The sequence below is a fragment of the Tasmannia lanceolata genome, unplaced genomic scaffold (genome assembly GCF_043159265.1).
Source record: "Tasmannia lanceolata isolate RefF3 unplaced genomic scaffold, GAP_Taslan_0.1 ptg000005l, whole genome shotgun sequence".
Taxonomy (NCBI): domain Eukaryota; kingdom Viridiplantae; phylum Streptophyta; class Magnoliopsida; order Canellales; family Winteraceae; genus Tasmannia; species Tasmannia lanceolata.
Window position 1 is genome coordinate 1,987,385 of NW_027518682.1, and position 15,165 is coordinate 2,002,549.

General features: G+C 35.3%; 1 protein-coding gene across 1 annotated transcript; it reads left to right on the forward strand.

The window, feature by feature from the left end:
- Window positions 1–727: 727 nt before the first annotated feature.
- LOC143877047 (hyperosmolality-gated Ca2+ permeable channel 1.8-like) lies at window positions 728–14,950 on the forward strand. Its single transcript, XM_077378773.1, has 11 exons — window positions 728–1,301; window positions 4,210–4,362; window positions 6,398–6,533; window positions 8,145–8,246; window positions 8,427–8,546; window positions 8,696–8,776; window positions 9,566–9,906; window positions 10,680–10,925; window positions 12,712–13,036; window positions 13,754–13,987; window positions 14,423–14,950. Exons 1-11 carry the CDS (start codon window positions 988–990, stop codon window positions 14,648–14,650), a joined length of 2,280 nt encoding a protein of 759 aa, XP_077234888.1. The 5' UTR covers window positions 728–987; the 3' UTR covers window positions 14,651–14,950.
- Window positions 14,951–15,165: the final 215 nt, after the last annotated feature.

Here is a 15,165-nt window from a genome sequence, read left to right on the forward strand (position 1 = left end):
TCAAAATCAGGGCCTTAGCCCTTAGGGTCTCAACAAAAGGGACGTAAAAGCTGAGACCACCGTATGAGAGTATTTACGTCATTTCACAAATTTGGGTTAAAGGCCTTGGGTTAACCCGACCCGAAAATAACATGAGCCCGGTTTAGAAATCATGGGTCTTGGCCTATGGGTAGGGTGATTTTAAATTGGAAAACCCAACTCAATCTCAGGTAGCGCCGGATTTAAAAGAAAATAAACTTGAAATCCGACCCGACTCATAAGAGTGTATTGTGACTTTCTTAAATATCTCTTAAATAACATAGCAAATTATTTTCAAATATATTGATACAATTACTTTTATTGAGGTGATCGTGTTTGTTATGTAAAAATATAGTGTCCTTAAATTTATACACTTGATGACATAAACGTAGAGATTTTTGGTGTGAAGATTTGCTCTTTTTTTCTACATCCTTCAAAATTAGTCACCATCCTACGCTAAAAACAAATGAAAAACTAACCGACCCTACCCAACCCGAGAAACTATCTTGAGTAGGGTCGGGTTTATGAATTTCGGATTTTTTTCTGGAAAAAAAAAAAAAAAAAACCGACCAGACCGGAGATAATTCTGGGACTGGGTAGGGTTTTGAAAAACCCGACCCGCCTGACCCGATTAAGTTGCACCCCTGGTCCATTTACTCCCTCTCTCCTCTTTCTCGCTTATCTGGACAACCGATTTTTTTGCCGATATTCTACTTTTCATGATTAGCTTTCTGCAGCGGGAAGCTCAAAATACGCTGTAGGAACAGCAGACCCTTTTTCATTTTTCTATTTTTAATTTTAACTTTACTGACAATTTATAAAAGCAGAAATGTAAAAAAACATCTCATCTCTACCCCACTCTACCCTCCTTTCTTCTTCTGTTATTCCTTTGCATTATCTCACACGCTTCCCCTTTATCAGCTTCTTCTTAGAAAACCCAATTCTCCAAACCATTCCTTCTGGATTTTAATGGCTACTCTTGAAGATATTGGAGTTTCTGCTTTCATAAACATTGTAAGTGCATTTGCCTTCTTGTTGGCTTTTGCTGTGTTGAGACTTCAACCTATTAATGACAGGGTCTACTTCCCCAAATGGTACATTATTGGGTCTAGAAAAAGTCCTAGAAGGTCTGGGAATCTTGTTGGCAAGTTTGTAAATCTCAATTTTAGGACTTACCTTACTTTCTTGAATTGGATACCTGGGGCATTGAGGATGAGTGAGAGCGAGCTTATTGAGCATGCTGGCCTAGACTCTGCTGTTTATCTCCGGATTTATATACTCGGGTAAGGAAAATTCTGCTCTTCTTCATCTCTGTCTCTCTCTTAAAAAAATGGGTTTTGGGTTTTTGTAGTTTTGAACAAATGGGTTTTATTAAGAGTGCAGAGTGCTGGTGGGGTTTGGTTGATTGTCAGTTCATACTTGACTATTTCTAAATTAGACTGTCTATTATATTCTTGGATACATTTCTTTTGAACAAATGGTTTTTTTGTAGTTTTGAACAGAAGGTCCATTGTTTTTTTGAGAATATAATTCTGCGCTTCTTCCTCTCTCCAAAAAAAATTTGGTTATGGATTTTTGTATTTTTGAACAAACGGGTCTTTTTTGTTGATTACTTTCTACTGTTGGTTATCGAACAATTCAATTATTGAAACTTGAAGGCTGCTGATGGGGATTGTTTTATTGTTAGTTCATACTTGACTATTTTTAAGTTAGACTGTCGATTGACATGGAATTATATTCTTGGATACATTTGCTTTTTATTTAGTTTATGGGTTTTTATACTTGTAGACAGATGGTTTTTTCTTTTTTTCTTTTTTTTCTGTTGTCATAACTGTATTTCACTGTTCAGTGTCTATTGAATTACTGTGGAAAATTTATCTGTCTGAAAATTCCAAATTACTTATGTAACTGATTTGGGCTGTTTGATTTGTAGAATACAGAGACTTGTGGGTTTGCTAACATTTTTAATTCAGACTATTTGCCATTTATCTTCTTCTTCTTCTTATTTATTATTATTATTTTTTTGAAAACTTTGTTGTTGGAAAAGAAGAGGAACAAGGAGAAAAGGAGGACAAGAGGTCCTCACAAAGCAGAATAATACAGGAGGAAACTGTTTAAGAAAAGGAAACCAGAGTCCAGACACTAAGAGATGTAGTTATTGGTAATCAAAATGGACAGAGGGCTGCATTGAAGCATCCCTTTAAAATATTTAATGGAGAATCAAATGGGGGAGGAGCATCTGAAACCACAAACCTATCATCAGCTCTATTTCCTTACAACAAGTCTGTGAGATAGACCCTTAGATGGGAGACAGGGGACACTTGACCCATTCAATGCAACCAAAACAGCAACCCTTTCAAGATGTAGATTATCCCCTAGCGGTCATCAACATAGAGAATATAATTGGTTCAAATACAAAGCTTATGATAGCGTCGGCTTTGGTTGCTTTTTTCCTGTTCGTTTCAGATTCTAAGAACAGACTTGAGTCCAAAGCTGATTATTGGACTCAAAATTAGACATAATTTTGAGTCCAATAATCAGTTTTGGACCCACAATTGGTTATCAAATTTCAAACAGGGCCTTAAATGAAGAACCTTGAAAAGGTAACTCCAAAAATTGGAGACCAAATTTTAGTGTGTGTTTCTAGAATTTGATGCTTTGGAGCCGAAACATTTGATTAACTGACCTTAAGAGCTGTGAAACAGACCTATAAACCCACATTTTATAAGATTTCGTCGAACTGCTTTATTGATGTTAAACTTGACCATCAAGAATCAGGGGTGGCCAATTGACCTCATTGATCTTTGGAGCCTCCAGGAACTGATATGGGTTCCCAAAGGAACTGATTGAGGGAAAAGTGGGAATGGGATTGACGAACCTAACTTCTTTGATATCATTGAGGATGTCTATATATGTGTTAACCTTATATTTCCATTTGCTGACCAGGGTTGAGCAGTAAATCTTTCATGGTCAGCTTTATTTGTAAGGTTCCATGATTCTGACATAGTAATGAAGGTGGAATAAATTGAAACTTTCAGTTTAATGCTTCACTTTCAATAAGAAAAAGCATCTTCATTCTTCAATGCTCAACATAGGCACATAAGGAACTTGAAATCAACAACCAAGTTAACCAACATGTTAATGTATTTGGGTTTCATATGTGATGGGATTTGAGATAGCAAGTTGTTTGGGATCAGAAAAGAGGTCCGCAACAAGTAATTTCAGGCAGTGTTTAAAAACTTGCTTGATTTGACTTGGAACTCGGATGAGGCAATGATTAACAATTCCAATCCTTAATGGATGCACTGTCTCTTTGATCTTGTGATTGATCTGTCATTGCTTGTCTAACTCAACATGAGTATTGGCTATCTTTGAAAGTTTTGTGGTGTTGGAAACCATGATTGGATGAAAATTTGTGATGCAGATTATGTCTCTTGCATCCTTATCTGTTTTTTCTCGAAACAATTCCAAGAGGAAAAGAGTAAATGGTTATTTACTTTTTTAGCTGTGAAAAATAGAAATGATTTATTTAAAAAGAAATGGTTACTTTACTTTCATTATGGGAAAATCTTTACCCTTTAACGATGCTAAATGCTGTCAGAGATTGAGGGAGGGGAAACCTCCTCTATTTTAAGCACATATTGATGGCCTTGCAAGATATTATTGCATGCATCATTAAGTATATCCCGAAGTCTTATTTCCTAGTTCGAGTTCACATTTAACTTTTTAAGCACTGGTTTTACTTTCGAGTCAGATTAGAAGTTGGGAGGTCTTTATATCTCTTGAATTTTCGCTCTTTAGTTTTTACTATTTCGAACCACTATTTGTGTTACCTCTTAGATTAGAATTTGGTACTTGGGAGGTCTTTATATATCTTGAATTTTCACTCTTTTTAGTTTTTACTATTTTGAATCACTATTTTTGTTACCCTTCACATGCATGCTTTTTTCCCTAGTGCTATACAAACAGTTCTAGCAAGTGTTGGTTTATTTTTGTTCTGTCTTCTTTTGCTATGTGGTCTGCATTTCTACATATCCCTTACATTACTTTCTTTGCATGTCTACGGCACAATCTTTTTATACTTCAGAGTTAGCTTTGTTTGTTAAAGTTAATGTCTAGTTGTTCATGTCAATATTCTTTCAATTATAATTATTGTTTATTGATCTAAAGATTATTCATTTCATGTGACAGTTTGAAGATTTTTGTGCCAATGACAATCCTAGCACTCTTGGTTCTCATTCCTGTCAACGTATCCGGTGGAACACTATTTTTTCTAAAAAGAGAGTTAGTTTTCAGTGACATTGATAAGCTTTCAATATCAAACGTTAAACCTCGGTCCCAAAAGTAAGTTCATACTTCTCTTACTAATGGAAGAAATATTTTATTTACCACAAAGTATCCCTATGTTTATGTTTTTCTTACAATTGAAAGTAAGTTTATATTGCTATGTACTTGTAGAGATTTTCCCTATCACTTATGCTTCTTCTCCTAAAGCTGGATCCTTATCTGGTCTTAGTATAAGAAGATTGGATGAATAATTTCATAGGACATGCCCATTTTATAAAATAGCTTAATGAACTGTTTACAATTTTACTTGATTGTAAGAAAAGGAGATGTGATTCTGTTGCCTAGTGAAAAAATATCTAATGTTAGTTTACTTTGTTGCAAGTCAGCTTCTCAGGATATTTTAAGGATATGGGTTATTTCTTAGAGAAAACTGAAAAATGATGCCATGGAAACTGTTACCTTGTTTATTAAAACACCATCATACTATTGCAAGAAGAACACTGGATAGTATCCTGGGTGCACATATCCACATAATCCTAATTTACTACAATTTAATTACAAATGTTCTCTCTTGCCTCACAATTGACTTGCCAATTTCACAAACTGTATCACAGTGTCTAGGAACTGCTCGGGAGTGACTCACAATTTAACACCGAAGGTCATGATCAGCCTTGCCTTATTGTTCGTCTCACATTTGTTTGGCTTTTGTAAAGTTTGGATCTCTGATAAATATTGTTTGTATAGAGTTGATGACAGAAAATTCATCTCCATCATCTTCAATTTCATCCATAAAGGATGTAGGATTTTGAGTGCATCAGGTATTTGGTTAGCTATTTGGTGGTGACTTGTCTTTTGGCATTGGTTGCCATGTTGTGTGATGTAACCTTGATGTCCCAGGCCCAACCCCAACCTACTTACCAGATACAGAACCACAGAAGGAAATAGAAGTTTCTGTTTGCCAAAAACTTGGATACGTGAGGTCATTTTCTACTTTACTGCCATGAGGCCATCAGCTATGTCACAAATATCTCTGATATCTTCAAAATATAGCGTTTTTATCGTGAGATTTTGATAAAACGACAAAATCCCGAACTAATCCCGAGTTTTAAAAATATAGCGATATTTTCATTTTTATCATAAAATACCCCGATAATATTGCGATATTATCCCGATATTTTTACTTTATATTTTTTCTTAAATTTAATATTTTTATATATTTTTTTAAATAATTTTAATTTCACCGTTTATTTCCCGATATAAACCCGAAAAAATTTATAAAAATTAATATATCCGAGATTTTCCTCTGCCGAGAAATTCTCAAGAACGACATTTGTGACATATAAGTTTCAGATTTATGCCATTGATAATATCATCTATTTATCATTCCCAGTAGTATTTGGGTCTACTTGTTCTACTACTTTTCTTAGTGCTTCTTTTCTCTAGGCTAACCCAAACTATATTATTTAATTAGTATTGAAAGAGATCATATGTTGCTTCTCCCTACCGAAAAATCCTACTTGAAAGCTCGCTGTGGCTTTATTTCTCAGGTTATTGAGGGTGGAATAGTTCTGTTGTTTGCCTTAACTTTGTGTACTGTAAATTCCATGTATATCTTTTCCTGTACTTTCAAAATACTTTTTGTCTTTCTGCAACGACGTATTTTTTATCTCTTTAGTGTGGTCATTCTTTTTTAATTGACGAGTGTATACAATACTCTATTTAGGTGTACATTCCTTTCTTAAAAATCAATTTTTACATAGATCTTCTGATGAATTACTGCAGCTTCTCTTAGTAATGTGTACTAATTCTAAACGCCTACATTTCCATTTGCATAATTGTTTCATGCTTGTTCTGGTGTTCGATACCACTTGTTTTTTGGGGAGTGATAAATCGACTCCCAAATATCTTAAATCGACTCCCCACTTGTCTTTCTCTCTCCACTTTCTCTCTAACCCAGAAGAGAGAGAAAGACACATGGGGAGTCGATTTATGATATTTGGAAGTCGATTTATCACTGCCCTTGTTTTTTCCTTTTTATTTTAGAGGAGATAATGTTGGACATTGCATTAAGAAAATAATTTTTCTGTTTCAGGTTTTGGGCCCACCTATCAATGGCATACGTGTTTACAATATGGACTTGCTATATGCTCTACTTGGAATATGATAGAGTAGCATTTATGAGGTTGCATTTTCTAGCCTCACAACATCGCCGTGTAGATCAATTCACAGTAAGAGTTCAATGGAAATTGAAGCTTGATAGCACTCTTGAAATTAAATTAAGCACCCTAGTTACTGGGAGAAACCATTCATGTTGTGTTGCTCTTATCTTTTCAAACTTCTATTATTTTGCATTTTCATAAAGTAGATCTGTTATTGATGTTTTGTGAGTACTATTATATTATGACATAACTTTATGCACAAATTTACTTTGACTGTCATCAGTATGCATTTACCATTTTCTGAAAGATTCTGCATAAAACTATGAAGAGACAAGTGGAGGTTTAGTGGAGTTTCTTGGAATTACTTTCAGATCATGGATGCATAAAAACCTGAAAGGAAAATGAAACTATCATAGATATATTCTGAATAAACGTGGATGGGTGAACTATTGCTCTATTGCAGAAGGGAGCAAAATGTCATGACCATGAACTATAGTGACTCATTGAGCTCTCATTTAGAAAACTGATATATATTGGTTGTCGTCTCTAGAGTGCAAAATTGAGTGCATTGCACTAAGAATGTCTACAACATGATCAGGGTGACTTGAAATACTAATCTAACGGTGTGCAATTATTAGAGCTATGATCACGAAAGCAAGGATGTCAGTTTCAGAGTGGAGAAACACTTCTCCTATAATAGCTAATCGAAAATGAATTTTATAATAGTTTCCCCAAAACTGTGGAACCCAAGGAGAAGTCTGGGAAGATGCTAGATGACCTCGAAGAAGTGCTTAGGAAACACATTGCGTGTGTAATGTGCTGCAAAGCACGTTTGTTCATTCCCCAACTTTTCCCATGGATATGATGCACTTCTCCCATCATTTCCTGCTTCATTTTCCATTTCTTGTCTCTACCTCCTCTTTATCTAGGGTCTTCATTTCTCACTCGTGTTTTGCCATTTGTTTTGCTTCTTACTCTGGTAACTTTAACTCCAAGTCATCTGGAGCTGACAAATTTATGTTCTGGTAACATATAATGTTTGCTTCTACATGGAACGATAAAAATGCAGGGAGTAAAACTCCTCAGGAGCTTTGGGATGTATGGTGCTCGAGCTAGTTTTATTGGAAATGGAAATGACCCTTTAAGCTTTTATGACCCACAGGAATTCGGGTTTGATTGCAAAGAGTTTGTGGAGTGATCAAATTGGTTGGTAGAACTCTACTACTCTGAATTCAGAAATCCACTAGCAATGGGCTTCCTCATCTTTGCGCTTGTCTTTGATGGTCCTGTTACAGTTGGTTACCTTAGACTGTTCAGATATGAGGTTATGTGACTTTTAATCTGTTTCTCGGTGTCAAAACATGGTCTTTGAGGTACGATTATGTGTTCAAGAGGTATTTACCAAGGAAGCACTTATTTCTGTGGTGTACTATTCATTCATGTTATAATGAAAAAAGGATAAAAGCTCGCATGCATAGAAGTAAGTCCTGCCTATTTTTTTATTTTAATTTTTTGATGATGATTGGTGAGTCACGACCTACACTTTAATATGAGTAGTTCTTCTTTCATGTATCGACTATGCCGTAATGTGATATCCCACTTCTAACATTGTAGCCAACGGTTGTGGAGTATTTTGAAGCTCACAAAGAATTTTAATTTGGTTTCTGGTTATTTTTGCAGGTAGTGGTCAGAAATGTGCCACATGTTTCAGGCCACTCACTGTCAGAGACTGTGGACCACTTCTTCCAAACTAACCACCCCAACAATTATATTGGTCACCAGGTAGTATTCATTCTTGTAATTAAATTTGTTGAAAATAGTAATGTTCTTTGCATGACATGGAAGGGGAAGCTTTCTGCAGTTGTTGTCACTTGTCACTATAGTTATCATCATGATAAATATGTTGTTTTACTATGGATAATTGTATGGATTTCATGATAATTGATGTTTGTTATTTTTCAGGCTGTCTACAATGCAAACAAATTTGCTAAGCTCGTGAGGCAGAAGGATAGGCTCCAAAACTGGCTGGACTATAACCAGCTTAAGTTAGAAAGGAATCCAGAGAAAAGGCCAACTAGAAAGGTATATCATTTTACAATTCCATGATGATAAAAATCCTTGTCTAAGCTTACCTACTTTTAACCAGACTCAAATTTCAGTACAATCTAGTTGCCTTTGATTGTTGCTTAACTATTGAGTATTTTATTGGTTGTTCTCTTTTCATGTTCCAGAATGGATTTCTTGGCCTTTGTGGTGCAAGGGTGGATTCGATTGACTTCTATAAACACAAGATCAATGAGCTTGAGAGAAATGTAAGTCTTCTAGATGCATAGATGATAATCTTGTGTGGCATATTCAAGTTGCTTGATGATAAATATCTTTGTAAACTTTTGGAGATTTATAATGCAAATGCGTTATATTTTCCCACAGTTTTAAATTTCCACCGAAACCAACACGAATTGACCAAAATGTTTCTGTTTCCATTCTCACCTAAATGTTATTGAAACTGAAACACATACAGGATCCAAATCGTAAGTGCATTAGTGGTATACTGTATCTACATGTGTTACATAGTTACATTTAGATGAATTGCATGTGAAATGTGGTGTATGTATTGTGTATACATATTATATAAATTACATGTGAAATGTGGTGTGTACTGAATTATTAGACATGTGCGACAGCTTATGTCACTAGATGTTCGATGTTATTAAACCATTATGGATGATTGTATTGCTTATGCAATGGTTATTAAGTATGTATTTGTATTTATTCTAGCATTTCCTTACATCATAAAATTCTATCATTTACATCCGTTTCCATGATTTTATTTGATTTTCACTCAAATTCCCAACTGGAGCCAAAACATATCCGTTTTGCTTGGCAGCAACCGAAACTGAAATTTAAAACCTTGCATTTTCACTCATATGGCAACACATGCTGTTCATACTCGGTTTCTACTTCCTAGTTTTTTATGACAACTGATGCATTTTCTTAGTTTGATTGGCATGGATGTCATATGTTTGTTTTTGTTTTGTTTGGATTATCAATTAAGTATGCCCCAACAAGTATTTATACAATTCTCTTATATCATGTTTCAGATTGTATCTGAGCGTCAGAGGATTCTTAAGGATCCAAAAGCTATTATACCAGTAGCTTTTGTTTCATTCGATTCACGATGGGCGGCCGCTGTATGTGCACAGACACAGCAAAGCAAGAATCCCACACTGTGGTTAACGGATTGGGCCCCAGAACCACGTGATGTGTACTGGCAAAATCTTGCAATACCATTTGTTTCTCTCAGCATCCGGAAGCTTGTTATATCACTATCGGTGTTTGCATTGGTGTTCTTTTACATGATACCCATTGCTTTTGTGCAATCACTTGCAAATCTTGATGGTTTAGAAAGAGTTGCTCCTTTCCTTAGGCCAGTGATCGAAGTGTAAGTTTTCTGTCCGAGGTGCTTTATAAGTAGAAGAAATTTTATAATTTTGAGATTTTAAACTAAGCGATTATTTAAAATGACAGGACAAATTAGTTGGGAATCTATACTTCTATATTTGGGTTTGAATGTGTACCGTGGAGCATAGAGTTGATTCATCATTATGATTGAAATGCATTCTACAAGCTCAAAATGAAACCATCTTTAGGAATTTCTGAAAGCTTAGATCAATTTGGTTTTTATGTCTGATTATTTCATTGCATTTCAACATTTTATTGAAGAACCTCTATTATTTCTATATTTTCTTTGTTCATTTTGGTATATTTTACTGTGGTATGCCCCATCCAATAATTTGACTTCACTAATGATTTCGGTTGTGTGTAGCATACTTACAATTTTTTGTGTTGATTTCTATCACTTAATTTGTATTAGGAACTTCCCATCAGTTCAGTGCCATAGATATTTCTTGACCGTTGGATGACTTGGGTTGTGCCAATGATACTAGAATATTTTTTGCTTTCCATTGTTTCTTGTAGCTTTTCTAGTTTGTTATATTATAAAAATGAACTCATGATTTGGGCAACTCTAGTTACTCTGCTTAAGTTTATTGAATATTGAAGTCTTGATTGCTCGTTCAAGATTTTATTGGTGAGATTTTCAAAGCTAACTCTTAGAATAGGTATCAGTTAAATGTTTGTTCTAGCCAAATGTTTGTTCTAGCCTGACATTCATTTCTATTTGTATTGACTTTGGATGCTTGTAATATCATGCAGGAAGGTGATCAAATCATTCCTCCAAGGATTCCTCCCCGGTCTGGCTTTAAAAATATTTTTATACATTCTTCCTTCAGTTCTGATGGTTATGTCAAAAGTTGAAGGCTATATGTCACTATCATCGCTCGAGAGAAAGACCGCATCTAAATATTACTATTTTATGTTGGTCAATGTGTTTTTGGGGAGCATAGTGACTGGAACTGCTTTCCAACAACTCCATTCTTTTCTCCATCAATCACCAACCCAGTAATTGTCTCACACCTTCTGATATTGCGTGTTTTTATTTGCAGATAGTACACTTCATATTTTTGAGCAATTTAGTATAAACGAGGCCATCTTTGGTATTTCACTTATTGTTCTTCATAGTTGAACTTTATAGAAGTTCAAAGTTATCAAATTTTAAAGAAGAGAGAATATCTAACCTAGAATGAGGAGACATCAATGGAAAGTTAAAATTATTCATGTTAAGTTCTTGATTATTTTTCAAAAAAATGTTAAGTTCTTGATTCAAGAAGTGATGGCTCATGATGCAAGTATAAAACTTGCTAGATAATTGAATGTTCACACAAAATTATTCATAGTTAAAAATTATTAAGAACTCATCAAAAGTACAAAATTTCCTAGATAATTGAATGATCACACAAACAATCCAATAGATCTTCACAACCAAATTTGGAGAGATAAAGCGAAAATAGATTTGATCAGAACGTGGTCAAAGAAGGATAAAAGTCAAATCCCAATTGGGGAAACTCACAACTATTCATTGACCTCTTGAAAAGTACATCAAACTTAATATAATATATGCCCAAGACACCTTAAAAACCTAGTTCAATCCTAGCCATTGATATACAATCAATTTAAAGCCCTTGTATCAACGTCAATTAAGCTTGATTTCTGTTTAACATAAAGTTTGAGGCTCAATAGCTAAATACTTGGCAATTGAATCACTAGTAAGAATCTAAAGAGGATATTAGAGCCCCAAAGTCCTTTACATTTTGCTTTCCAAGAAATCCACATAACCATTTTCTAAAATTATAGAACTCTAAAATTAGACTCCATATTTGACGGAAACACTATTCAAGTTTTTGTTCGTATGGCTCACTAAAACCTAATGAAACTTTACGCCAAAATTAAATAAATATTAGTTTCCATTAATCACAATGACCCATCTTGCCAACTTTTCTGATGAATGGAGCTTTGTAGGGCCCACAATTGGAATTAACATGATGTTTTCATTCCCTCTCTGGTCTACTTTTTTATCCTGATTGACCCTCTTCTTCTCTTGAATCATTTTGTTGAATTATGGCCTTGAATAATTTTTTTTCCTGAAATTCGTTTGCCTCGGTTCCTAAGTAGGTGCAAGAGCATACAAATCAGTATGCAATATGCTTAAAAAAAGGGCGGCCCGGTGCATGAGGCTCCCGCCATTGCGGGGTCTGGAGAGGTCTAGATGTACGCATCCTTACCCTTGCTCTGCAGAGAGGCTGTTTTCGTGACTCGAACCATGGCCATCAGGTCACAATGGAGCAACCTTATCTTTGCGCCAAGGCTCGCCCTCTAGTATGCAATATGCTTAGTTTTTTTTTTTTTAAATTATTTGATGTGAATGCATGCATTTTTTATTTTGTGTGGAGTCGTTTGCATATTTAATGAGACAAGAGAAAACAAAAACCATATTTGGATTGCTTGATGTTTAAGCTATTATGATTAGTTTAGAAGTGAAATTTCACAGAAAATGAATGAGACCGTTCAATTAAGGTGGTTTTATCTACTTTCCCGAATTATGATTGGTGCGTCATGTAAAATGCGAGGTGTGGTAGCTTGTATGTCATGTAAACTACGAATCTTTATTTTGTATTTGATAAGGTAATTTGCTCATAGTAGTTTGCAAGTTCTTACACTCAATCTTGCATAACCTCAGCAGTCCATGATTAATTTGAAATTTTCTCATCCAGTGAACAACTCTATTACCGGGCCAAATTGATCTTGCATATACATACAAATCCTGGAAACTCTTTTTCTCTCTCTACAGGATCCCCAGAACCATTGGAGTATCTATACCGATGAAAGCTACGTTCTTCATTACATATATAATGGTTGACGGGTGGGCTGGCATTGCTAGTGAGATTCTACGACTGAAGCCACTGATCGTATTTCATTTGAAAAACATTTTTTTGGTGAAAACTGAAAGAGATAGAGAGAAGGCAATGGACCCTGGAAGTGTTGACCTCCCAGAGACTCTCCCAACACTCCAGTTATACTTTCTACTGGGCATTGTCTATGTTGTGATCACTCCAATCCTTCTTCCTTTTATACTAGTCTTCTTTGGTTTGGCATACCTTGTTTACCGTCATCAGGTTTGCAATCATCCCAATGCTGTTTTTTCTCTTTTCATCCCAATACTTGAATTAAATGTTGAAGGTTACCACATTCTTTAATGGTGCAAACTGGCACAAGACATTAAATATTGCCACCATAAACTTTCCTTTCAACTTGAAAAGGCACTATTTTCAAATATTTGCAAGGTTATCATTGTGGAAAGCTGTTGATGTTTTTTAAGCACTTCGGATATTGAAATTGTTATAAACTGCGAGTGTTATTACTGTTGGTAAGTTCTGTAAGCTCGTGTCTGAAATCAGCTAATCAGTGGCTCAGGTAATTCATGGACATTTAGACTTGGAATGTTAAATATTTGAAAGAAGTGAAAGATTAGGAATAAAGGTTAGGTGAAATATGATAAATATGCAAAATAAGAAAACAATGGGCATAAACAATTTGCAGATGCATTTTTGGAAGGCTTACTGATCTATTATTCATGAATCTCACTGGACCAAACCATTTGAGTTGGTGTTAAATTGAGCTTTACACATCTCCAGTGGTTTTTCTATTTTCAACATTTGAAGAACATGTGACTCCTTTATTTTTTCCCTATAACTTTGCCTACTTTACAATTCTTGCATTCCATATAAATCCTATATGTGAAGAACAGTGTCAAACTTTCATATCAAACTTAATTTTTACTACATATTTGGAAGTCTATCTCAGGGTTTTCTTCTTTACATTGTATCTTCCAGATTATTAATGTCTACAATCAAGAATATGAAAGTGTTGCTGCATTTTGGCCACATGTTCATGGCCGCATTATTGCGAGCTTGTTAATATCCCATCTTCTTCTGCTTGGTCTGCTCAGCACAAAGAAAGCTGCTAAGTCCACTCCTCTTCTTCTTGTTCTGCCTGTACTCACAATATGGTTCCACCGGTACTGCAAGAGTCGCTTTGAACCTGCATTCGGAAAGTATCCTCTAGAGGTGAGCTTGCTAGTATGCATTATTTTCATTTTTCAAATTAAACATTTCTTGCCAGTTGAAGAAAAATATTTGATGGATTCAGAATTAGCAGTTTCCCAGTCAGTTTGATATGGAACTAGTAGTACCCAGCATTCTATGTTATACAAATGTGGGGTATATGGACATACATATAGATACACATATAATGGGAAATGGCATCAACACTCCCTTGTCTTAGTGATGGCACTCTATTTGTTCTACACTTTTCTAATAACCTGCTATAAGCTGTTACAATTCTTCAAAAGCTATTGATAGCTAATCAAAAGGTTTAGTGAAGCGGGTAGTTAAATTATTAAAATAAGGGAGTGCATATTTCATTCCCTACATGTGTATCTTTACGCTTTTCGTGTTTTCTTTTCTGTAATTTACTTTTTAAGTCTCTTCTTTGTATTTCAGGAAGCCATGGCGAAGGACACATTGGAGCGAGCTTCGGAACCAAACCTCAACATTAAAGCATACTTGGCTGATGCATACTTGCACCCAATATTCCGGTCATTCGAGGACATGGAAATGGGAGAGGTCAGAATAGACAAGAGTCAATCTCATATAAGTACGCCCGCCATGAGCGAACTAAGCTCACCGTCTCCTCCCCATTATGTCTATCATTATGAAATCGAGTCTTGAATTGGTGCTTGCCCAACTTGCAGATGGTCTGAAGCGGACCTTTTGTTTCTAGACTCACCACCCCTTTGGCTCAGGTCATCTCCTACACTTCTGTTTTATGTATTTAGGTTCATTTATGTCACTGTAAATTAGTAGTGGACTTCATGGGTAGGAAAACACAGGAATTCAGAATCCTCCCATGGCTGAAAATGCATGGCCGAGGAGTTTCTTGTTCAATTTGGTTTGAATCGGCTTTATATATTATATATCATCAATTTTCCAGTGTAATATATGTTTTACCTAGGTAGGACACAGGACTGAGACGAGTCTGTCTTCTATACATCTTTTACACTTTAAAATTGAATCTAACCCAGCACTTGATGATGTAGCATCAATCGAATTGGTTGTCTCCTGTTGAGAAAATATTCCCACCCAAATAGATTGCATATTCTCTTTCTATGTTGCATCAGTACAGGTACTAGTAGTATGGGTATGTGTGTCCGAATCCAAAACAGGGGTGCTAGTAGTATGGGTAT

Excerpts from the sequence above, each read along its gene's own strand:
- LOC143877047 (XM_077378773.1), top strand. The coding sequence starts at position 988 with ATGGCTACTCTTGAAGATATTGGAGTTTCTGCTTTCATAAACATTGTA. Across the intron at positions 4,363-6,397 it reads GTTAAACCTCGGTCCCAAAA|GTTTTGGGCCCACCTATCAA; the intron begins GTAAGTTCATAC and ends TTTCTGTTTCAG. Across the intron at positions 6,534-8,144 it reads GCCGTGTAGATCAATTCACA|GTAGTGGTCAGAAATGTGCC; the intron begins GTAAGAGTTCAA and ends TTATTTTTGCAG.